The 26753-nt window shown below is 36.5% G+C and overlaps 1 protein-coding gene across 1 annotated transcript in view; it reads right to left on the bottom strand.

Annotated features, from left to right (window-relative positions):
* LOC106180490 (uncharacterized) overlaps positions 1-26318 on the bottom strand; it is a 35384-nt gene extending 9066 nt beyond the window's left edge. Inside the window, exons 1-6 of the mRNA XM_087007813.1 lie at positions 25957-26318; positions 11510-11624; positions 10628-10719; positions 9003-9201; positions 8606-8749; positions 8304-8389 (exon numbers count right to left, since the gene is read on the bottom strand). Of these exons, the coding sequence (XP_086863939.1) occupies positions 8304-8389; positions 8606-8749; positions 9003-9201; positions 10628-10719; positions 11510-11624; positions 25957-26304 (984 nt within the window). The 5' untranslated portion in view covers positions 26305-26318. The remainder of the gene's footprint in view (positions 1-8303; positions 8390-8605; positions 8750-9002; positions 9202-10627; positions 10720-11509; positions 11625-25956) is intronic.
* Positions 26319-26753: the final 435 nt, after the last annotated feature.

Here is a 26753-nt window from a genome sequence, read left to right as displayed (position 1 = left end):
GTTATAGAAGAACAGGTGGGGAACATGTTACAAGAAGGTATTATAAGACCATCTGTCTCTCCGTGGAGTAGTCCGGTTGTTTTAGTACAAAAACCAGATGGCTCATATCGTTTTTGCATTGATTACAGAAAGCTGAATGCGGTTACAAAAGACGATGTTTACCCTTTACCGAGAATTGACGATACGATAGACGCGTTGGGGTCAATTAAACCGAAATTCATGTCAACGTTTGACCTTCGAAGTGGAAATTGGGAAGTAGGGTTATCAGAAAAAAGTAAACCGATGAGTGCATTCGTTTGTCATGCCGGTCTTTTTGAATTTAACAGAATGCCGATGGGTCTCAAAAGTTCAGGCGCAACTTTTTCACGAATGGTAGAAAATGTGTTTCGAGGTTTATCATGGAAAACACTTTTCTTATATTTAGATGACATTATAGTTGCGAGTCCCACTTTTGAAGATCACCTTCGTGATGTAGAAACTGTTTTCCAAAGGCTAAGAAAAGCGAACTTAACATTGAAGCCATCTACATGTTTTATTGCACGAAAAGAAGTCAAATATTTAGGGTACATAGTCTCCAAAGACGGGGTTCATGTTGACCCTATGAAGTGTAAGGCGGTGCGGGAATTCCCAGTTCCTTTAAAAGTTAAGCAAGTCCGCGGATTTTTAGGATTGGCAAATTACTATCGGAAGTTTATAAAAGGCTACGCCGGCTTAGTTAGACCTTTGGCAGCTCTTACACAAAAGGGGAAAGAATTTAAATGGTTTGAAGAATGCCAAACAAGTTTCGATACCCTGAACACTGCGCTTACATCTGCTCCAATTCTTGCGTATCCCAATTTTAATCTCCCGTTTATTATGTACACCGACGCGAGTTCACACGCGTTAGGCATGGTTCTATCACAAATACAAGACGGTAATGAAAGAGTCATCGCTTATGCCGGGAGAGGTTTAAAAAGACACGAGAAAAATGATCCCATCACGGAATTGGAAGGATTAGCAGTTGTACAAGGTATAAAATATTTCGATATCTACCTTAGGCATTCCAAATTCAAAGTCATCACAGACCACGATAGCCTTAAATGGTTATTGTCACAAAAACAACCGCGTGGAAGATTGTGTCGATGGATACTGACTTTGTCCCCTTACAATTTTACTATTGAACACAGAAAAGGAAAAAACCACGCGAATGCAGACGCGCTTAGCCGCCGCCCTTACGACATGGAAAACGATGATGAAGAATTAGACTTGGACAAACTTTATGACACAATGCAGAGTTCAATTCCAAGTGACGCGTGTTTGAACAAAATACAGATGTCAGACCCCATCTCAGGACAGGTACTTGACGATAACTCTAAAAAGAGTGACAACAGATCAGATAAGTGTGGAATGCTTTTAGCAATTAAAGGGAAGACAAAGAACACAGATCGTTTGTCAAAATGTCAGAATTATCAGTCATTTGTTTCAAAAGAAGAATTGCTAAAACTCCAGCGTGAAGATAAGAACCTTGCGTCAATTATGGCGTATTTGACATCAGATGAACTACCACTTGGTAGTAAAGAAGCTCGACGTTTGTTGTTAGAAATCGGAGATTACGTGATGATAGACGGTTTTTTACATCATATTTATGTCCCCAAAGGAAGGAAATCACCCCACTCAGAAGGTTATTTGCTTGTTATTCCAGACAAGTTGAAGTACAAAGTTTTGTCTAGTTTACACGATGATATCACAATCGGTCATGGGGGCATTCAGAAAACATACTTAGCATTGCGGATGAAGTATTTTTGGAAAGGTCAGTTCGCAGATGTGGTCGATTACGTGCGTTCTTGTGTTGAATGCTTGACAAAGAAAAACCCTCCAAAAGATTTCAGGGCTCCGTTGTTACCTTTGTCTGTTGACTGCATAACACCTCTACCAGTTCGAGGGAATAAGAATTTGGTTACATTCATAGACAGTTTAACTAGATGGCCAGAAGCATTCCCGGTACCCGACATTACAGCACCTACCATTGCAATATTGCTTTTTGATGAGATAATATGCAGGCATGGGGTACCCAAAACTTTGTTAAGTGATAGAGGCAGTAATTTCCTCTCAGACATAGTGATGGAGTTATGCAAATACACAGACATGTCAAAAATCCAAACTAGTTCGTACCACCCCATGACTAACGGTCAGGTAGAGAGATTAAACGGGTTGATTATGAAAACATTATGAAATTATGTTTCAAAGAATCAAAAAGATTGGGATTTATTTGTTAACTCAGCTCTAATGGGTATACGAGTTACACCAAACGCAAGCTCTATGATGAGTCCATTTTTCCTGTTATATGGCAAAGAGGCACGTTTACCAATTGATGTAGCTCTTCTGTCCCCAGTAATAAAATCCCCGTCAATGAACTACCACATTCAAAATTTGATTAAGAAATTAAGCGTCGCCCAAGAGATAGCCCATGAGAATATAGAACAAGCAAAAGAGAGAATGAAAAGATTGTATGATAGGAAAGCTCAAGATGTGAAATATCAAATAGGCGATCGTGTATTCGTTTACAATCCAGCTGTCCCGAAAGGATGCACCAAAAAGTTAGCACGTCTTGGTCCATTCACTATCATAGATATGCCGACACCTGTTAATGTGAAATTAAGCCGTGTGTCAGACAATGTCATGTCATGTAGTAAAAACACTTGTCCATGTAAATAGATTGAGCCAGAAAGTGACGGGCAACAAGAAAATGAGACTGGAGGACAAGCGGATTTGTCCCAGACAGATGAATTATTTGAAGTAGGAAAGGTCTTAAGAGGTCGAGTGAGGAAAAACGGTGAAACACAGTACCTCATTAAGCGGAAAGGATTTCCACGAAGTCAGAATACTTGGGAGCCCGTTGAAAATCTCAATAAGGCCACATTGGAGTACATTAAGGCAAATAACATACCAGTGACAGGGAAGAAAATAGAGAGAAAGAGAGAGGCGTAACGACATATTAGAAGATGCCTAAAGAAATTGATATACAGACGCGACTCGAAATAATACGTCATAAGACTGACGACTCAGGGGGTGTAGCATGTGGCGGACTTGATTTCTATTGGATACAGCTAAATATCGTATCTAAGGTTCATCTTAATTACACATACCTGTTACTTTAAACAAATGTACACATAGTTTTTCTAGACTGTTACTTTTAGAAGTTCGACGGTGCTGTGTTTTTTCCTCATGACATGACTGATCGGAATTCACATAGAATTCACGTAAGTAAGGGTAAGTATTGAGTACAAGAGATGATATAAATTGGTTGTAAACTTGTTAAATGAATGGAATGTGCATAAAAAAGCATGCAACGTTTGTTTGGCGAATATATTTTGTATGTCTTGATATTTTACAATACGTGCTACTCCCAATTAATGTAAGCATTATTCTTTTTTTTTTTAAACTTTGTTATACTTGCGTTTGTTAAGCTAAGTACATTCATTCCTGTTTGCATTTGAAGTATGTACTGACCTTAGAATTTTACAGGTTTGAAGAGATGTTTGATGAGATGCCAACACTTCACTGTTGAAATCCGTGACAAGATGGAAAACTGTGCATTTGGAAATATTTTGTGGTTGACTTGAACAAAATGCTGTGCTAATCAATATTGATAAAATAGTTTATTTTTCCAGGTTAGCCAGGCAGCGAATGAATTTTTTGTTGTTCGCCTACCCTTGTAATTTTAATATCCATCATAACGAGTTTTTAATTTCTGTTACAGGATATGACACTTAAATGGCATTCACTTTAATTTCAGGCAATGCTAATTATTATTGCACCTTTTTCGGTTTAAGGCTCCAGGACGTACAGTCTGCGTAATTTCAGATGATGAATCATAATTCTTTTCATAAGAATACCCCTTCTGTTTCGCCCACTACCCCCTTGCAGTGGCAAACATCGTCGATAGTGCGCATGCACCTTTGAGGGTGACAAGCAAATGTTAAGATTTTGACTAATCTAATTGGAAACTGAACTTCAGGACACCGGAGTTAAATGGCATGTGATAGGCTTGTCAGAAATTAGGCGAGCGGAAAAACGCTTAATTACCTTGAATAGCGGACATATATTGTACCATACAAATGCTTCAAATGGCCAACAAGGAGTTGGATTTCTGATACACAAGGTGCTAAGAACATCATCGAGGTAAAGCAAATTAGCGCAAGGGTGGCTACAGTCAAGCTCGAAGTGAATCAGATATTCTCAATGAAACTCATTCAGGTATATGCACCAACATCAAGCAGACCAGATGAAGAAGTAGAACAACTGTATGAAGAAGTACAACGTCAGTTGACAACAGACTGCCACTACCACATAGTCATGGGTGATTTCAACGCCAAGATCGGGATAAAGTCAGACGAACAAGAGCGTGCCACAGGGAAATTTGGCAGCGGAGAGAGGAATGAAAGAGGAGACTTACTGATTGAATGGGCGACAGCAAATAACTTGAAGATCATGAATACCGTCTACAAGAAGAAGATATCAAGAAGATGGACATGGCAAAGCCCAGATGGATGTACAAGAAACGAAACTGATTACATCATGACAAACAGACCGAACATCTTCACGGATGTGAAAGTGCTAAACAGACTGGATGCGGGTAGTGACCACAGAGCAGTTATGGGAGTGATTAGGATCAATGTCAGGAAGGACAGACAGAAATGCCTGTCAAATCCATCAAAGAGACCTAGTATCGAGCAACTGGTCATAAAGAAAGACGAGTTCCAAATCCTCCTAACGAACAGATTCAGTGCACTAGAGCTAGAAGGTGAAGATGGAGTAGATGAAATGAACGATAGAATAACGACCACCATCCTAGAATGTGCATCCTAGAATGTGCACCGGCCAGTAAAATGAAGGACTCTAAGCTCTCAACAGAAACGAGGATTCTCATGAAGAAAAGACGGATGATGAAGAAAACGGAGGTAAACAACAACAGGGACATCAGAAACAACATCGAATATGCAGAACTGGATAAGACCATCAAGAAGAAGGCAAGGGAAGACATCAGGAAGCAGAACATGAAGAAGATAGCAGAGACCATTGAAAATGGAAAGAGCATGAAAAGAGCAAAGAGATCCTTTCAACTAGGGCAGGATAGAATGCTGACCCTTCTAGACAAAGATGAAAATGAGCTCACCACACAAGACCAGATATTAGAACGAGTAGAAGAATTCTATGGAGAGTTGTATGACAGCAACAAGGGAATAGAAATCTCAACAAAGGCATGCGATCTACCAGACATAACATTTTGGAAAAAAGAGTCAGCAGTCCAGAAAATGAAGAACGGAAAGGCAGCAGGAAATGACAACATCAAAGCAGAAATGGTAAAAGCAGGAGGAGATATCCTATCTCAGGAATTAGCCAGGCTCTTCACAAAGTGTTTACATCTGAAGAAAATTCCTGTAGCTTGGAAGAACGCCAACATGATCATAATGTTCAAAAAGGGCAATAGGAAAGACATCAAGAATTACAAACCCATCTGCCTACTATCTAATTTGTACAAGATTTACACCAAAATATTGACCGAAAGGCTAACAAGACAACTAGATGAAGTGCAGCCAAAGGAACAAGCAGGTTTCAGAGGCCAGTACACCACTACTGATCATATGCACACTGTCAACCAGCTCAAAGAGAAATGTCTCGAGTATAACATTCCACTATGTGTAGCATTCATTGATTATGAAAAAGCCTTCGACTAAGTAGAAACCCAGTATATACTGGCATCCCTGCAAGATCTAGGGATCGAAGATGGATACATAGACGTCCTCAGAGACATATACACCGATAGCTCTGTAACAGTCAAACTACACAAGACCACCAATAAGATCAGGATCATGAAAGGTGTACGCCAAGGAGATACAATCTCTCCTAAACTGTTCACAGCAGCATTGGAACGTATATTCAGGGATCTAGACTGGCAGGACAAGGGCATAAACATAGACGGTACCAGGCTCAATCACCTTAGGTTTGCAGACGATATCATAATAGTAGCAGATGATGCAAAAGACCTCGAAGAAATGCTACAGGCGTTAGCAGATGAAAGCGCAAAAAGTGGGCTAAAGATGAACACCAGCAAGACAAAGGTGATGTTTGGACCACTAACCACCCCTTGCACAGTGAAAGTCAACACCAAAGAGATAGACGCAGTGGAAGAGTATATATACCTTGGGCAACGGTTCAGCCTTAGTGATCGAACACTGGAGAAAGAAATCCAACGAAGGATAAAAGCAGGATGGGCAGCATATGGGAAGCACAGTGACATCTTCAAGAGCAACCTTCCTACCTGCCTGAAAAAGAAAGTGTTCAATGCTTGTGTGCTGCCGGCAATCACCTATGGTTCAGAGACCTGGGCACTGAATGCCTCCATGGAACACAAGCTACAAGTAGCTCAGAGAAAGATGGAAAGAATTATGTTGAACATCAATCCAAGAGAGCGGAAAACGAATGTATGGTTACGTGAACAGACCAAAGTTAAGGACGTACTGCTCACAGTTAAAGAAATGAAATGGAGGTGGGCAGGACATGTCAAAAGAATGAAGGACAATAGGTGGACAATCAGGCTTACAGAATGGACCCCAAGGTATGGACAAAGAAAAAGAGGAAGGCCGGTCAAACGATGGAGGGATGAATTAGATGACTACTGGAAGTCTTGGAAGAAGAAACCTTGGCCAAACTGGAAATCTGAGGCTCAGGATAGGAAACAATGGAAAAAGCATGCTGAGGCCTTCGTCCAACAGTGGAACACTATAGGCTCTAAATGATGATGATGATGTACATGGACATTCGTGGATATACAGGAAACTGTGAACATTTATCTACACGTATGCCAACGTACGCGAATAAGACGTTTATCCATATACAGTGAGTGGCAGATGACAATCGCTATGCATTGTCTAGAAGGACGGATTTGACATTATATGCTAACTGAACTTTCGTGCTAAAATTCAAAATGGAGGATTTAACGGACCATACCAAATGGAACTATTCATTTGTGGGAAATGAACTTAAGATTCTATTGGTTAACTTTGCGTCAAATGTTATTGCATGTGGTTATAAGAAAATGTTAAGTATTGTGCACTGAATATTAAATACGTGACTTATGAAAAGTATATCTATATTCAGCCTGTCGGTCTTATAATTATTAGTTATTGATATTTAACTATACGATTATTGGTACAGGTACAGTGTACTTAGCTTTTGCAAAGATGAAGACGTGAAACTGATGATATGCATTAAGGAAGATCCTTACTTAATTATTTTTCGGTTTGTTTTTGTTCAATCGTGGATTGGGTTTGATATAAAACGATTGTTTCTCTTATAGCCATCAAAAGAGAGCGCTACAGTGTGGACAAATATGATGATGAACAAGTACTTCATCATGAACGATGCGCTGGTCGCAACGTTGTGGTGACTGCTGTTCATTGGACAGGGAGCGATCGGCCCTATTGTCTCACGTAGTGCACTCCATCAATATCTAAAATGACAAACGACAGAGAGAAACCGCATATGAATACGTGTCAGAGCCATAATAAGAGAGTAACAGATTTAAACAAATAAAAATATCTCTGCTCTTGGGCCGCACATTAAAAGGTGTAAATGCCAATACGAAATATATCCACGAACATTTGTATTTTCATAAAAATTTACCAATCTATCTTCCTTTAAGTTATATTTGGGGTTTCATGTCAAATGCATTTCTATCTTATTGTAGGTTTATAATGCAAAATCTATGTACTTAGTTTTGTTTTGCATGAATTTATGGTAAAAGACAAATGCAGTGTTTAAGGAAGTTTATTTCAATAATGTATATTTTGATTTTAAATATGCCTGAGGACAGGCATATCGTCCCCGGGAGATAATGTAACGTTAGTACCTGTAAGTGACAGCATGCAGCGAATAAGAGCGGGGAGTGTTTTGTAGTGTTACTTTAGTTGATTGACACGACCTTACTGTACTTAAGCGAATAATGGACGGGAGAACGATGTAAGAGGTTGAACGGAGAGGAATAAACTGTAGACAGCGTAGTTAGAAAGCGATAATAAAGAATATAGGAAAACATGGAATTGTTTAGTTATTACCTCGCGCCACCAGTAAGTCAAAGTCAGTAACGTCGTCACAGGCCTATACTGACATCACCAACAACTTTTTTGACAGCAACATGATTCATGCGTATATTTGGCATATGTATTATTATAATAATATATTATTATTTTATATTATTATAAATTTGCTTTTATTTTTGCATCCTTCGATTTCTAGAATCACAACGCTGAGTCTTTACATACCATGTATGCATTTTCATCTCGTGTTGAAATCTCCTGGTGGAGGGTAAACTCTTTAACGTTGAACAAAGTGTATGAATCACATGACCCTGATGAAAAAAATTAATATTTATGCTTATTAGGCACTTTTCACAAGAGCAATTATCGTCCGTGCGAGCGAGTGTGTGTTGAAAATAACGAAAGCTAGAAAAAAATTTTCTTGCACTACCATGAAAAATAAATAAAAAAGGTTGTGCTGAATCAAGAATCAAACTTGAAAATCTGTTATGACAATCATGAAAACGTGCATATTCAGCTTAATTTACCAGTGCCGGTTGGTCCTATCTCCTCAGATGCTAAATACCCGTATGAGTTCCATCCCATCCTAGCGTTCGCCCCGCCACCCCGGTCTCTGATGTGTATCTGTATGGTGACATTACCTGCAGCAATTCCCCAGCAAATACCAGAGACTGAGAAAATATTGAAAAGAATGGCGTTAAAACAGAACACCGACCACGGTAAAAATTGAAATGGGTCGAAAAATACATCATATAAGATTGCATTTCTTAAGTAGCGTTTCCACTTAATAAAATTCAAGACTAGTGTACGTTCACATTTAAAGGATAGATGCATTTTGACTTCTTAACAGACAACAAAATCTCCGAGAAACACACTTTCTGATAATGCATTAAAACAATTTATATTATGACTAGATATAATTACATGATTCGTGCCCGTCATTGTATCGGCGCGAGGCATGGTACTCCACAAATTCGATGGTGCCTGGGTTGGAACATTCTGCCCCGTTAATCGTGAAGTAGAAACCAGAGGCACAACCGTTACACCCTGTGGCGGCGCGGATTGTTCCACTGTAGGAAATTCGAAGCCCGGTGCTGGACTGTTGCTTTACGTATGTGTAGCTCTGGAAGATACATATATCGAACTTGATATGAGACATTGGCAAAATCATTTCTGGACGACGAACAATGGTAACACAATCTCTCACAGAAACGACGTTCCTTGACTTTAAATTGCGTATAAGGACTAGTGTCTATCTATCAGAAAGAAATGTTGAAGAATGGAAAAAACACGCACTGAAAATCTAAGATTTAATTTGGGCAATCTTTGAGTTTTAGCAATTACTGATAGCCTTTATAATTTTCGGCAACTTCTGAATGGCAGCCTTGTTTTTATTTTTATTTTTAAATATAAGCATTCTAGCGAACTTTCAAACTGGTTGCTGGCCTGAGGTTTCCGGACGGCCAATGTAGTACATCATTGTATGGAGAGTACCAGAAGTTATGTATTTTGAATTTCAGGTTGACTTCATTTATGAGTATGTCTGAAAGCCTGCAATAGAAAAGTAATGTAACGCAGTTGGTAGCAAGATGAGCTTTTACATAACATTTAGTAATTAAAACTTCTGTGTAATAGACCAATGCCACACCTGGCTTCCTGTGAATATATTAGTCACACCGCTGTCATCTCTATTTTTATCTCGGATTTTCTGCAAGAGCAATTCCAAGTGATTATCCTTTAATCTCTCAAAGGTACAGAGAAATCTTAAGCTATCTTGAAAGTCGGTGTTGGACGGTGCTACCTTAACTGGAGATGCAAATGTGACCATCGAGCCTTATAAGGTTATACATTCGAAGGGCCGCACATATATTATATTAAGTGCCCAGTATTATGTTTATTAATCATCAATTACGGGTGAAAGTATTGTTTTATCAACGAGCGTAATATAGAATAGAAGTTTAAGGCCAAGTAGCCAGTATAACTAGTAACTGTTTATATAAAGAGAATTATCCTGTCACCATCAGGCACGGTAAACAGTGACCTCACCCTCAAAATTCAGTATAAAGGGCGTCCCGATTTCAACACCGGAGAACTAACGCTAGACCGATCCCAGGGACGTCAGAGTGACCAGCAACGCCGAGAGCACGAGAGGGAGACTGAGGACTGAGGACGGCCGGGTCAACCAGAGCCTGGATCGAGGGAACGATTGGGTCACTGTCTTACCGTAGCGCTGTGCCTACCTGAGCTAGATGACCCTGTATATGTAACGGGTTAAAGTAATAAACTGTATTAATAGGGAAACCTATCCTAGACTGTTGTGTCATTCTTACGAACCTCCGCGCACACGCCAAACAACCGCACCGGCCCCGTTACAGTAATCTCTGACTGAGTGTCTGCAGGAGTGTGTGATCTTTCCCGATCTAAATGTAATTTTTGTTTCTTTCTTTTTCCTATGTTCTTTTTTATCATTTTTATTTTTGCTTTAGCCATTGTATACCAAACAAAGCGAGTGAACTTTTTTTGCTCTCTTAGTTCACACAAACACTTACCGGGCCGTTGGCGTTTACGCCTGAAAAGCTGCTCTCGTAACCTTCGTAATGAATGTTGGTCACCGGTGCTTCGTCGCAATCTTTCCCACTTCCTAATGAAATTACAAATTATACCCATTAGTTCTTTGTTCTTGTTGCTATTTTGATATTTAAAGCACAATATGTTGTATACACTATACCTTCATGGATCGATTGGTGGCTCCATTTGAGCAAAAAAAAAAATCGTTCCTCCTCGCTTTAGGTTCACGTAGTAAGTTTAAAAAACTGTTCAGTACTTCAGATTGCATCGGTTGGCAGAAGATGCAAGTCGTAAGCCCAGTCCAACCAACTTAATTTCTCTTTATCATTTATTGATTCAACAGGAGTTGCTCTAGAAGGGTCATGCAAAACACACTATTTAATGGAAACCCAATGCCTCACTACGGTTACCAACATGGAATAAATACAACAACTTCCCTCCCTTTCCAATATGCATGATGAACTACTGAAAATCAGTGTAGTGGGTATAGATGACAGTGATCAGATATTGTCAATTCTCCTTAATCCACCCTGTTATAAAAGTCTCAAAGTAATAGCAGAATTTGTAAAGACTGCTGTTAAAATACATATTTCACCTGAAATCTAGTATATCACAGCCACTTACTGTCAATAATGCTGTGAATAGCTTAATTAATTAATATTATAGCATAAATTGCATCAACACGTGTTATTTAACATACTACATACGTAAACATATATAATTGTATATCCATATATATTGTGTAAATATTGTAGTCTAGAGAGCCTGCACATGTATTCACATCATTAAGTGCTCAATAAACTTATTATTATTATTATTATTATTATTATTATTATTATTATATGGTGAAAAGTAATTCTCACCCAAACAGACAGCCTCTCCGCTGGTGCAATCTTCACGGCAGCGAGTGTTCTCCGTGCACGGCCATGTTTTACACACAGCAATTCTACTTGACTGGTCGGAGCGGAGCGGATTTGACTGTAACAGGAAATATAGAAAAAACTGAGCGAAACAAAATAATTGATAGAATTTTGCGCAAATTTTGTGCGATTTTTAAAGTTTGAATTGTCATAATTCACAATTACGAGTTAATATGTCAGGCGTGTGGGCTGTACAGGCACCTTTTCCGCCTAAATTATGTCCAGTTGGTGACACAATTGATTCTAGGAAAGACAATCCGTCATATTTGCGACAAACATAAGTATATCTTTTCATATTAGTCCAGGAGTCCGTTTAGAAATGAGCATGCTATTCCATTTTTTGGTAGCGTAAAATATTAAAAAGAACCACAAATGATCCAAAGTAATTTCTTTTGGATCCATTAACTTCACATTCCAGGCCAATATGGTATATGTATGATGTGATGAGTGGGAGCAATCTAATTGGCGCACCCTCTCTTGTGTCCTTGACCGCTGTTATTAATAAACAATGCAAACGGAAATGACTTACGCAATTTTGCATTCGACAAAACGGCAGCATTAAGTTAAATCAATTGTTGCACATGAATTAACCGTTATCTAAACAGTCAGACAGAGTTATACGTTTAGAGGTGAAGATACAATTACGCTCAGGATTGTATAGACAGATTTCAGTGAAGATTTCAATTCACTGAACATTTCAGTGTTTTCATATCAGTTCGGTTTTTATTTCAGTGCATTATCCGAATCTGCTCTGTGATTGAAGATAATTATCATTTCAATTATGAATGTCATCATTATTCTGATTTAAATAAAACGAACAATTATTTGATGAGACTGTCAATATAAGGGCATCATCAATAAAGACCTATCCCCCAAACAAAAACACACTGGGTCTGCACCATATATATATATATATGTACCCTAATGTATGTTAATGATTGACTTAAGTCAATTTTGGTGTGCCATCCAATAGTTTTTTGTTGTGAAAACAGTGCTACTCGTTTTCAAATTTAAGCTTTGTGGAAACAAATACGTTATTGAGCATGATTTTTTCACAATATATTTGAGCTAAATATTACTGCAACAATGAAGGTGTTAAATTAATGAGATTCTCTATTCTTTTGTCTATCTTTGCAACTTTGTATTCTGCCTACAATGACAAACATTGGCAACAAACCAGTGTCTTTGCTGTGTTAATTTCTGGATCTCACGCACTGATCTAGAACAACCTACCAGAGCATTTCAGATATGTCTCATCAAAATGGCTTTGAGGGACAAAGACAGGCTCGTGCGCATGTGTGTGCTTTATATAGCGCTAAATACAATTATGATACAATTGAGAATAACAAACATTGAGATTTCGCTTCAAGCAATGCATACAAACTACAATCAAAACATCTCACAATATTTTATGGATAATTTTAAGCTCGTATCTCTTATAAAAATCCCAATGACTTCTTTATGTACATTAAAAGACAATTGGAGCCTGTACCAGAGGAATATATCTGCTCCAAAAACGCCGTAAAATTTACGATATGTTATTGTATTATTGCACACTTTTTTCACAAGATCTTTAAACATAAACTACACTCGCAATTTTGGAAATGGTTTGTAACCACATCGGGGACACCTTAGCCTACAGACCTTATGGCACAAAGAGGTGAAAAAGTAACAATCAATTAGTGGTTTTACACTTTTTATTGATCTCGTTCATTTGATTAGAAGGATTTGTCACTTAGGGATTCCACTGATGTTTTTAAGCAATTTTTTTTGTAGATGTGCCTTCCAATTGTTTTCGGCGTTAAAACAATCCTTTTCATTTTCGTATTAAAGCTTCGTAGAAGTTAATACAATGTTTTGATTTTTTACAGTGCATTTTAGCGTAATCATACAACAACAGTGATGCCATTAATTTAATAAAATTTCTGTTCTTTGTTTTAACAATTGTCTATTTTATGGACAAGAAGATTGAATCAATGGAATAAACCTTCTTCCAAAACGCCGTCATATTTACTATTTATTTAGAGATCTTTAAACATAAACTACGCTCGCAATTTTGAAAATGGTCTGAAACGACATCGGGGACATCTTATAAACAATATGGCACGAAGAGGATAAAAAGTAACTATCAATTAGTTGTTTTACACATTTAAATGGTCCTGCTCATTAGTTTAGAGGAATTTGTCATTAAGGCATCCTAATGATATATTTTTGTAAGTGTGCCTTCCAGTTATTTTGAGTTAATACAGTGCTTTTCTTTTTCACATTAAAGCTTTGTAGGGGTCAACACAATGTTTTGATTTTTTTTACCTTGTTTTCGAGAGTACTGTAAGCATACTACATCAAGAAGCCATTAATTCAAAGAAATTTCTGTTTTGTTTATGGTTAAAGCTTTGTTAAAGCTTTGAAGTGTTCATGTCTCAGTCGTACGCACAGCAATAGAATTACCTAGCAATGCATTTTAGATTTGTCTAAAAAAAGGCTTGGATGGACAAAAAGGTGTGTGTGTGCGCGCGCTTTATAGCATGAAATTAAATGTTGCCCTTTTGATCAATATGAAACATTTGTGAATCAAACACATTGAAATCTCTTTTCAAGCAATGGATACAAACTACGTGCAACAACCAAAACATCCCAAAATATTATGGATAATTTTAATCTTGCACCTATTATTAAAATTCCATTGTCTATTTTATGGGCGTCAAACAGATTGCGATCCTGTACTAGAGGAATAAATCTGCTCTCAAAACACCGTAATGTTTACGACAAAATATTGTATTATTGCAGACTTTTTCGCAAGATCTTTAAACATAAACTGCACTCGCAATTTTTTGAAATGGTTTCAAACGCTATCGAGGGACACCTTATGGGCTACAAAGCACAAAGTGGATAAAAAGTAGCAACCAATTAGTGGTTAAACACGTTTTATTTGATCTTGTACATTAGCTTAGAAGGATTTGTCACTAATGTATTCTAATGATATATTTAAGTCATTGTGTGTGTGTGTCTTCCATCTGCTGAACAGTGCTTTTCCTTTTCACATTAAACCTTGAAATGAAATGTTTCCCTTTTGATCAATATGATACATTTGTGATTCAAACACACTGAAATCTCTTTTCAAGCAATGCATACAAACTATGTGCAACAATCAAAACATTGCAAAATATTATGGATAATTTTAATCTTGCATCTATTATTAAAATCCCTTTGTCTATTTTATGAACGTCAAAAAAGAATGCGACCCTGTACCAGAGGAATAAATCTGCTCTCAAAACACCGTAATGTTTATGACAAATTATTGCATTATTGTAGACTTTTTTCGCAAGATCTTTAAACATCAACTACACTCACAATTTTTTTAAATGGTTTGAAACGATATCAGGGGACACCTTATGGGCTATAAAGCACAAAGTGGATAAAAAGTAACAATCAGTTAGTGGTTTATCACGTTTTATTTGATCTCGTTCATTAGCTTAGAAGGATTTGTCACTAATGTATTCTAATGATATATTTAAGTCATTTATAGTGTGTCCCTATAGTTTTGGGCCTTAATACAATCCTTCTCATTTTCATTCTCAAGCTTTGTAAAAGTCAATACAATGTTTTGACTTTTTACAATGTATTTGAGCGTAATCATGCTATATCAAGAAACCATTAATTTAAAGGATTTGAGACACATAAAAATCCATTTCTCGGATTCTGAGGATTCAGCACTCAATCTTTACACTAGAGGTATGTTTTAATCGATCCCCGCCATTTAAAAATTATAAAAACAATCTATTAGTAGAAAAAAAAAGCGTTTTAGTAAACCTCATCTCAATATGCATAAATGAAGCAACAGATATGGGTCACGTGGTACTGTGACGACAATGAGGATAAAGGCCTATGAGACTCAACTGAGCTGCATGGTGCATACAGGCAGAGAAGTTTGTGTTGAACGGAGTTCAGTGTGTTGCCAGTGTGTTGCCGTGGGATTCACCAAAATTGCAGCACTCGTTGACAATCTTTTCTTTGTCTGTGACGGTCTTCCGTGACTTACTTACTAACTTTGATGACAATAGTTGCGATGCTCGAAATCATGGTCACATCAGGTGGTTTAGATCATATCAAAAGCTGATAGTCTTTCAGATTAACTGTCATCAGTTGGCAAGCTTACTAATTGCTGATGCATTTAAAGCCTCGGTCACAACCGGACGCACGAATTTCAGGATCGTACGTCCCCTGCGATTTTTGGGGGTTGCGGAGGCCGTGAAGGTCGTAGAGGAAGAGGAAAGTCTGCCTTGCGAGTCGCAAGGGCCACATGAGATGTCCTTTCAGGCTGGGACGTTAGCTGCAAGGAGCGGTGGTCGTGGAAATGATGCTCATTTCTTGAGTTTGTCTTGCTTACTGTGTACGTGGCACACACTTACCACTTACGAAGGGAATGCAACGCACGGCGAAAGTAGTGCCCTTTTGGGTCAATTTTGCCTGACACTTGCCTCACACGTTTGTGGTGACGTATTGACGGCGTACGTCAGTTTTGCTTCCTGTTCTCCTCTTCTTTCTTCTTCCTCGCTTTTTTCTACTATGTAAGCTTCTTTCTCTTGCCTTTTGGAGGCATATTAGAAGCTAAACTGAGCAAAAATTTGAAAATTTTGAAAATTGTTGTTCACGTTACAAAGTCGACATTCATTGTAAAGACACGAGCGTGCGTCGTGAGCACGCCTTTTATACACCAGGCGTTGGGGTGACGCAAGTGCGACGCATTTCCGGTGTGCTTTCGACTTTGTTCGTGAGGGCGCAAAGGGCGCAAAGGGCACTCAACTAGCAAAGGGCACTTGCTCCTTCATTGCTTGCGACGTGCGTCTTGCACAACGCGCGTCTCTCTTGCTAACTCCGTGCGAAGGGAGCAAGTTACGCTTGCGGCCTCGCTGTTCGCATGCTATTCGTAGAATCTTTTGGACATGTCCAACATCCTCCGTAGGTGCTTACGGGCTGTCCGCGAACTCGAAATTGCGTAAGAAGGCCTTGCGTGGGACGTGAGATTCTGCACAAAATTTGGACGCAAACAGCCCGTAAGAGCCCGTGCGGCCGGTTGTGACCGAGGCTTTAAATGCATTGTAGTTGACCAAGAGCTCGTTAACAACAAAACCTGTTAATTATGCACCGCTGCACTTCCCAAGCCAGGTAATAACATGTATCAAACTCGTCTTGGTGGGCTTTCATATTTTTCAATATATCTCATTTATTTCATGGGGTTATTTTATTGGTATTTGTAAATGACGTTAAATATCAATATTTAAACAATTGAGTTCAAACACAAAAACGTGTTGAGGAAATACAGGAAAAAGAGCGGTTTATTCAAGAAAAAATGGGAACTGCTGTAATAAAATGGTTTGTAATCCTAATTCGTTTATGCTTTGAGGATTTGTTTCTGAAGGTTATTTCATCTGAAATATTAAATAATTTAAATGATTTATCATTTTATAACTTGAAACGCAAGTTCTGCGTTTGTACGTAAAACTTTTTGCAAATTTGTTAGCTTAATTGTCAAACCCAAAAACATGAAGCAGATCAAGGTAAAAGAGCATTGTTTGCTTCTAGTAGCATGGAAAAAAATCATTACTTTAATGTGTTTACTAAATGTGCAGTTTTACGTACGTTTGTATATTTTTAATTATGCATGGAGATTTAACCTGGTAGGGGATATACTGAAAGGCACATACGGATTTCAAAAATAAATGTTGGGTGTAAAAAAGAGCACTACTGATAACTTAGTTCATTGTACATAACTTAGTACATTATGAAAAGCGCGAGATACCCAATTCTTTTAAGTATGAAGCTACAATATTTTTTAATTGATTTAAATCCCCTCTTCGAAAAATTGTATTATAACAGCGTGCTATAAAGATCTACTCAAGAAAAAAATTTGCTTGGGTAAAATTGAGCACGGAATGAACTGGAGACACTTGGCTTGTCATTAAGTTTTCACGAAAATATGTCAGATAACTTTATACTGTCCTTGAAACAGTAAAGCTTGAAAAATAATTTTAGACAAACTTTGACGGGAAAATATCCACAAAGAGTAAAGGGCTATTGCACCAACATCTTGTTGAAAATTTTACACTGCAATTCTATTAAGATATAAGCTAAGGAACTAATTGCCAAATTTAGACTTTCATCACATAACAGGGGCGTAACCAGACCTGCAAAAATTGTACGCACAGATTTTTAAAAATTCCAACGTACAGCAAAATGTAGACTAACACAAAACATGAAGGACAGCGTAATCACAGCAAATGCACCACATATAGTAGCTTAATTTCCATTAATAATAAAATCATTTAAGTCAAAAATATTCTCGCGATTTAATAAATATTCTAATTTACCCAGAGCGGTATATTTATATAAAAGGAGGCTAACTGAAATATAGTTTTATTATTTTTTTGTGAAAATTGCCAATATCACCCTGTTAGTTTGGAGGTTTAAGCTGGATCAAGTCCGTGTTAAAATTCCTATGAAGCTATGTAGGAAAAATTCTTCCTTTGTTTCTCTAGCTCATCAATAAACCTGGGGTTCAGATTTGATCTAGTACCCCCAGGTCTGCGGGAGCTGCTCTTTGAAACTAACGCACAGGTAGATTTTTACCTGAGATAAATATCGCCAGCGAGAGTGCGTTCGATACTCGCAAGACAAAGGCTACAGGAGAATTGAATGCCATTTAAACCTCTAATTAAGAGGTAAAAGAAGTTCCAGTTAGATGGATGATTAAGATAGGACTTGTAAAGATAACAGGCATTGTTTACTTCAGTTTAATAAAAGTATGCAAGACGGGGTGTCAGTTAATAAAATAAATTGAATTTCACAAATAACATGGACCTCATATGGAATAATCAACAGTACCCTTAAGTGATTCAAATGCAGTGTTTTACACAGCTTGGGATAACCATAATTAAATGCTTGTTAAAGAATTGAATAGACGGGAAATGGTTTTACACAGCTTCACGAGGATTTAGACCCCTCGGGTAAGATATTTAAATGAATATAAACTTTTATCAGAAGCCAGAAAAGTCATCTTACAGGTAGACAGTGCAGCTGAGTATGACAGCTCCGCCGGGTGGCATGATTGTCGTCATCGGACCACGTGACCACGTAGCTCATTAACTCGCAGGCTAAGCAAAAAGGACGTTTTTTAGAGTCCAAAATTTACAAAATGAGCTTTTACTTCGTGTATTTGGATAAAGATATCGTTAGTTGGGCATGTTTTCTGCAGAATACACTCCGCTAAGGCCATTCCGACGGTATGAAGCAAAACCTTTGATGACATTTCTGTTCTTTTGTTTATCGTTGAAGCTTTGTATTTTGCTTCCAACGACAAACATTGGCGATAAAATGTTCTCGTCTCGGTCTCATGCACTACTCTAGAATAAATTAATAATGCATTTTAGATTTGTCTCAACAAAATGGCTTTGGTAAGCAAAAAAATTGTGTGCGCACGCTTTATAGCGTGAAATAAAACGTTATCTATCTGATCATAATGATACATTTGTGAATCAAACACATTGAAATCTCTCTTCAAGCAACGCATACAAATCAGAAATGGCCTGACACGATATCGAGGGACAGCTGATGGGCTCTTTAGCATAAAGAGGAGAAAAAGTATCAATCAATTAGTGGTTTTACACTTTTTATTTAAACTCATTCATTTGATTAGAAGGATTTGTCACTTATGTTTTCTAATGATATATTTAAGTCATTGTGTGTGTTTGTGTGTGTGTGTGTGTGTGTCTTCCAATTGTTAAATACTGTGCTTCTTTTCACATTACAACTTTGTAGAAGTCAATACAATGTTTTGATTTTTTACAGTGTATTTTAGCTTAAACATACAACAACAGTGATGCCATTAATTTAATGAAATTTCTGTTCTTTTGTTTATAGTTGAAGCTTTGTATTTTGCTACCAGTGACAAACATTGGCAATAAATGTTCTCGTCTCGGTCTCATGCACTACTCTAAAATAAATTTAAAAATCCACTTTAGATTTTTCTCAACAAAATGGCTTTGATGGACAAAAGCTTATATGTGTGCGCGCGCTTTATAGCGTGAAATGAAATGTTTCCCTTTTGATCAATATGATACATTTGTGAAACAAGCACATTGAAATCTCTTCAAGCAATGCAAACAAACTATGTGCAACAATCAAAACATCGCAAAATATTATGGATAATTTAATTTTGAATCTATTATTAAAATCCCTTTGTCTGTTTTATTAACTTCAAAAAAGAATGCAACCCTGTACCAGAGGAATAAATCTGCTCTCAAAACACCGTAATGTTTACGACAAATTATTGTATTATTGTAGACTTTTTTTCGCAAGATCTTTAAACATAAACTGCACTTAAATTTTTTTAATGGTTTGAAATAGTTTGAAATGATATCGAGGGACTCCTTCTGGATTATATAGCACACAGAGATTAAAAAGTAACAATCAATTAGTGGTTTAACACGTTTAATTTGATCTCGTTCATTAGCTTAGAAGGATTCGTAACTAATGTATTTTAATGATATATTTAAGTCATTTATAGTGTGTTTCTATAGATTTGGGCGTTAATACAATCCTTCTCATTTCCATTTTAAAGCTTTGTGAAGTGAATACAATGTTTTGACTTATTACAACGTATTTGAGCGCAATCATACTATAGCAAGAAACCATTAATTTAATGAAATTTCTGTTCTTTTGTTTATCGTTGAAGCTTTGTATTTTGCTTCCAATGACAAACATTGGAGATAAAATGTTCTCGTCTCGGTCTCATGCACTACTCTAGAATAAATTAATAATGCATTTTAGATTTGTCTCAACAAAATGACTTTGGTAAACAAAAAAATTGTGTCTGTGTGCGCGCGCTATATAGCGTGAAATAAAACGTTACCCATCTGATCATAATGATACATTTGTGAATCAAACACATTGAATTTTCTCTTCAAGCAATGCATACAAATTAGAAATGGCCTGAAACGATATCGAAGGACACCTGATGGGCTCTATAGCATAAAGAGTAGAAAAAGTAACAATCAATAAGTGGTTTTACACTTTTTATTTGAACTCATTCATTTGTTTAATGGGATTTGTGACTAATGTTTTCTAATGATATATTTAAGTCCTTGTGTGTGTGTGTGTGTGTCTTCCAATTGTTTAATACAGTGCTTCTCCTTTTCACATTAAAGCTTTGTAGAAGTCAATACAATGTTTTGATTTTTAACAGTATATTTCAGCTTAAACATACAACAACAGCGATGCCATTAATTTAATGAAATTTCTGTTCATTTGTTAATTGTTGAAGCTTTGTATTTTGCTACCAATGACAAACATTGGCAATAAAGTGTTCTCGTTTCGATCTTACGCACTGCTCTAGAATAAATGAACAATGCAATTTAGGTTTGTCTCAACAAAATGGCCTTGCTAAACAAAAACTTGTGTGCGTGCGTGTGTATGAATGTGCTTTAAAGCGTGAAATGAAATGTTTCCCTTTTGGCCAGAAAAATTAATTTGCTCTCAAATCACCATAATATTTACGTATTAATTATTTTATTATAGACCTTTTTCGCAAGATCTTTAAAATTTAACAACACTCTAAATTTTTTTAAATGGTCTGAAATGGTTTGAAACGACGTCAGGGGACACCTTATGGGCTATAAAGCACAGAGTGGATAAAAAGTAACAATCAATTAGTGGTTTATCACTTTTAATTTGATCTCGTTCATTAGCTTAGAAGGATTTGTCACTTATGTATTTTAATGATATATTTAAGTCATTTATAGTGTGTTCCTATAGTGTTGGGCGTAAATACAATCCTTCTCATTTTTATTTTAAAGCTTTGTGAAGTGAATACAATGTTTTGACTTTTTACAAAGTATTTGAGCGCAATCATGCTATATCAAGAAACCATTAATTTAATGGAATTTTTGTTCTTTTGTTTATCGTTGAAGCTTCGTATTTTCTTTCAGTGACAAACATTGGTGATAAAATGTTCACGTCTCGGTCTCACGCACTGCAATAGAATAACCTAACACTGCATTTTAGATTTGTGTCAACAAAATGGCTTTGACAGACAAAAACCTGTGTGTGTGTGTGTGTGTGTGTGTGTGTGTGTGTGCTTTAAAGCGTGAAATGAAATGTTTCCCTTTTGATACATTTGTGATCAAACTTATTGCAATCTCTCTTCAAGCAATGCATACAAACTACATTCAAAACATCTCAAAATATTTTATGGATAACCTTATCTTATATCTCTTATTAAAATCCCATTGTCTATTTTATGGACATAAAAAGAAGATTGCAAGACTGAATCAGTGGAATAAACCTTCTCCCAATAGGCCGTAATATTTACTATTCATTAAGAGATCTTTAAACATAAACTACACTCGCAATTTTGAAAATGGTCTGAAACGACATCGGGGACATCTTATAAACCATATGGCACAAAGATGATAAAAAGTAACTATCAATTAGTTGTTTTACACATTTAAATGGTCTTGCTCATTAGTTTAGAGGAATTTGTCACTAAGGCATCCTAATGATATATTTCTTTGTCAGTGTGCCTTCAAATTATTTTGGGCGTTAATACAGTGCTTTTCTTTTACACATTAAAGCTTTGTAGGAGGCATACAATGTTTTGATTTTTTAGTGTTTTCGAGAGTAAACACACTACATCAAGAAGCCATTAATTCAATGAAATTTATGTTTTGTTTATGGTTACAGCTTTGTATTTTGCTTCCAATGACAAACATTAGCGATGAAGTGTTCATGTCTCAGTATCACGCACTGCAATAGAATTACCGAGCAGTGCATTTTAAATTTGTCTAAAAAAAGGCTTTGATGGACAAAAACGTGTGTGTGTGAGCTTTATAGCGTGAAATGAAATGTTTCCCTTTTGATTAATATGATACATTTGTGAATCAAACACAATCTCTATTTAAGCAATGCATACAAACTATGTGCTTCAATCAGAACATCGCAAAATATTATGTATGATTTTTATCAAACGACATCAGGGTACACCTTATGGGCTATAAAGCACAAAGTGGATAAAAAGTAACAATCAATTAGTGGTTTAACACGTTTTATTTGATCTTGTTCATTAGCTTAGAAGGATTTGTCAGTAATGTATTCTAATTGATATATTTAAGTCATTTATAGTGTGTTCCTATAGTTTTGGGCGTTAATACAATCCTTCTCATTTCCATTTTAAAGCTTTGTGAAGTGAATACAATGTTTTGATTATTTTACAATGTATTTGAGCGTAATCAAGAAACCATTAATTTAATGAAATTTCTGTTCTTTTGTTTATCGTTGAAGCTTTGTATTTTGCTTCCAATTACAGAGATAAAATGTTCTCGTCTCGGTCTCATGCACTACTCTAGAATAAATTAATAATGCATTTTAATGGCTTTGATGGACAAAAACGTGTGTGTGTGTGTGTGTGTGCTTTATAGCGTGAAATGTTTCCCTTTTGCTCATTATGATACATTTGTGAATCAAACACATTGAAATCTCTCTCCAAGCAAAGCTTACAAACGAAGAAGTACAATGAAACTATCGCAAAATGTTATAGATGATTTCAATCTTATATCTATTGTTGAATTCCTTATGTCTATTTTATGGACATTAAAAGAAAATTGGGAGCTTGTATCAGAGGAATAAAACTGCTCCCAAATTAAAGTGATTACCTCTTTCACAAGGTCTTTAAGCAAAAATTAATCTTACCATCTCGGGTTTAAAAAAAGATCAAACAAATAAAATAAAAATGAATGAAATAATATCTGTAACGCAAATACGGTTTAGAGTAATTGTTTATTAATAAAAATATGTAGCAGCTGCATAAAAGCTCCTTCTTAAAGTTTTAAGTCTACATTTTCTTGGGATAAATTTTAAAAGTTTATTAGCAGGGTGAATAGTGTCGTTCATATTTTATTCGGGTTTAGAGGCCACCCTTTCCATAAAACAATATTTTAAGAGAGGGGAGATCCAACCCTCACATTTCTTCTGCAGGTCTCGGCAAGTCCACCTTATTTACTAATGTCCTCCTCTGTGGCAGGCACATACCATACTGTCATAGCAAAAGTTAAAACATCGTCTAAAGTTAAATAAAACTAATCGGTTTCTTGTTTAATCCCTTTTAAAGTAAACTCTTTGTCTCGTTTATCTAAGCTGTTTGTGTATGTATTAATTCCATGTCAAGATGCAATTAAGATCAACTCCAAGCCATGTAAAATCTCACTTTTGCTTAACTACAGGGCTACATATGTAAACAGGCTTATTTTCATTCTTATTCTTTCTTAATTCTACTACCATTTATTCCCAATATTCAGAACAAGGTAAAAATTGTAACACCATTCAACCACTGATTCAATATTACGTCTGCATTTGGTCTCGTGGTTATCACTAATCAGCCCTATGAATGTTGTATAATCAGTTAACTTTATAATAGATGTGCTTTAATGGTTGCTCACACAAACATATGTGAACAGGCTATATATGTAAGCATGGCGATAAAACACGGCCCTGAGGTGTTGAATTCAAATTGAATACGGTTGCCTTCTTGACGCCGCTTGGTAGAAATTTCGGACTTAATCTTCTTAACTTTGTCAGAAGAACCGTGTACTTCACTCTTTAAGCTTTCCAACTCAGACGTTACCTGAGCCTTTAGAACTGGTCGAATGAACAACTATCGTAACTTACCCACAATTCTTACCAATAGCAAAACTAAGACAATAAATACATACACTAGGAGAAAATAATTCCATTCTTATTCACTTCGCTCAGCCGAATAGAATTATATATATTTCTCTGTTCACAGACAACAAAACCTTTACACTCCATTTTCCGCTTTTGGATTGATGGCTCAAGTATGAACAATACCCGAGGGTAACAATCACAGGTTGATGATATCCACGTGAATTTACTAATACTATTGCTTACAACGGCTTCACTACACATTTGCTTCACTACATTGTTACTTATGTAAACAGGCTTCTTTTCAAATCCCAAAACCAAAAACGGTATTTTTTCCCCAAAATGGCGCTTCAGCGTCTTCCGTTGGACACTGCACTTAATGTTTATCTCTAATTGACCTTTTTGGGAAGTGTTTTATATTTTTATAAAAACTTATAAGAACAGGAAACTGTTTCGTTTTACTACTTCTGGTCTTAACGATGAACAACAGCTGGAGGTAACCATAACAGGTTGATGATATCCACGGTAAATTTATCAATACCATTAAAGCACAAAGAGGATAAAAAGTAAGGATCAATTATTAGTATATTCCTCATTTTATTTGATATCGCTCCGTGATCATTTAGAAGGATTTGCCCCTAATTTGTTTTCAATGATTATTTTTCTATTGATTTTGTTGTGTCATCCAATAGTTTTTGTTTAGTAAACAGTGCTTCTCATTCAAATTCAAGCTTTATAGAAGCAATGTTTTATATCGTGATTTTTACAATGTATTTCAGCATAAGCGTATTACAAGAATGACGGCATTAATTTAATGGGATTCCTCTGTTCGTTTTGTTTTTCTTTGGAGCTTTGTATTTTGCTTACAGTGACAAACACTGATAACAAAGTGGTGCTTTTTGATCATTAGAATCTATGTTCAACCAATGCATTCATACTACTGTAAAATCAAAATATCACAGAATATTTTTTTGTCTTTTATGAACGATAAAAAAGACTGTGAGCCTGCACCAGAAGAATAAATCTGCCCCCAAGGCACCTTAATATTTACGACATCATTTTAGCATAAAGAGAAACAAAAATATTTTTACTTTACACAAAAGAAAATAGAAAAAACTATTCCACCTTTATATTCACTTTGTTGAAATTCAAAATCGTTTTCATATTAAGAGTTTGTAAAGCAGGTAAATCATTCATAAGATTAAATGTCGCGGCAAAGAATATTGCAATCCGAAGCTTTCATTGTTTGTTTCCTGACCTATCTTTGCTCACTGATCGTATAATCTATCTCATTTTCATTAGACTGGATACTTTTCTCCGTAAGGCAGGGCGGACTGTCATGTCACTTTAAAGGCATATTAAACGTGTGAGTTTCCAAAATGGAAAACAAATAAGATTTTATGGTCATAAAAATGAAAAAAATACATCATCGTTTTTTCAAACGACTTGATTTTGGGTCGGTTGTTATATTGGATACTTAACAGGAGGCGAACATATTTATCTTTCCTACATAAGTAATGCCCCATGTTTCAAGGTTTTTTTTCTAAAATGGATGAGGAGAGATGACTTTTCCGTGCGTGGAGCCATTCAAATAGCAAATAAAAATGCCTTTGCTCACATGTGATCTCTAAATGTGATACTGAACGAATAAAAAAAGGAACTTTTATGTCATCACTCACCAGTACGATGTCCAGATTGGAAACCCATACGCCTGTCTTTTCAGGTGACGAGTATTGGGTGACGTCCTGCTGACTATCTAACAGGTCACAGCGCCGATCTCGCTCTCTGAATACAACCGCTGCACAATAATCATTTTGGGAACATTTAGTGATGCATTCCAAATTGGAACGTGCATCTACACTGTCCAAAACCTGCGTCACAGTTGTGAAATCTGTAAAAACTTGTTGAATACCCCGTGCCTGGACATCTAAATTGCCGCCACAAAGTTTGACGGTTGCCGCATAAACGTCAAGAAATAGACAAGCCGCTACCATAAGACAGTAAACGGCAATCAACGTATTCCACATATTGTCGGGGGTTCATCTCCAAACTGTGCCTGGTTTACGGAGTGTGAGCGCTTTAATAACCGTATGCAAAACAGAAGCAACAGAGGCGAAGTTTATGGCGCATGCGTGACAGTAAATTGTCAGCGGACGGATAGCGGTAATGTACGCAAATACAGCTTGTGCGATGCTGCGTTTTACCGATATAAATATGGTGCTTTGAGTTGCCATTTGATATAGAAGAATTCAGTTTAAAAGGTAAAAATATATTTTGGTGTAAAAAAAACTTACATCTTATATAGAATATCTTTAAAGAGAAATGTGTAAGAGGTATGTCGGTACCGATAAACCACCCCCTTGGTAACTTGTCTTGTCCAAAAGGGTATTAACCTTTTAGCAACCTGTTTAAATGAAATATGCAAATAATTTCACACAAAATCAACTCAACGAGCGAGTGTTTTAAGTCACATTTC

This window comes from Lingula anatina, chromosome 3 (genome assembly GCF_051362555.1).
Source record: "Lingula anatina isolate TDL-2025a chromosome 3, LinAna3.0, whole genome shotgun sequence".
NCBI lineage: Eukaryota > Metazoa > Brachiopoda > Lingulata > Lingulida > Lingulidae > Lingula > Lingula anatina.
Note: the sequence above shows the minus strand (reverse complement) of the source record. Positions and strands in the feature narration are given on the sequence as shown.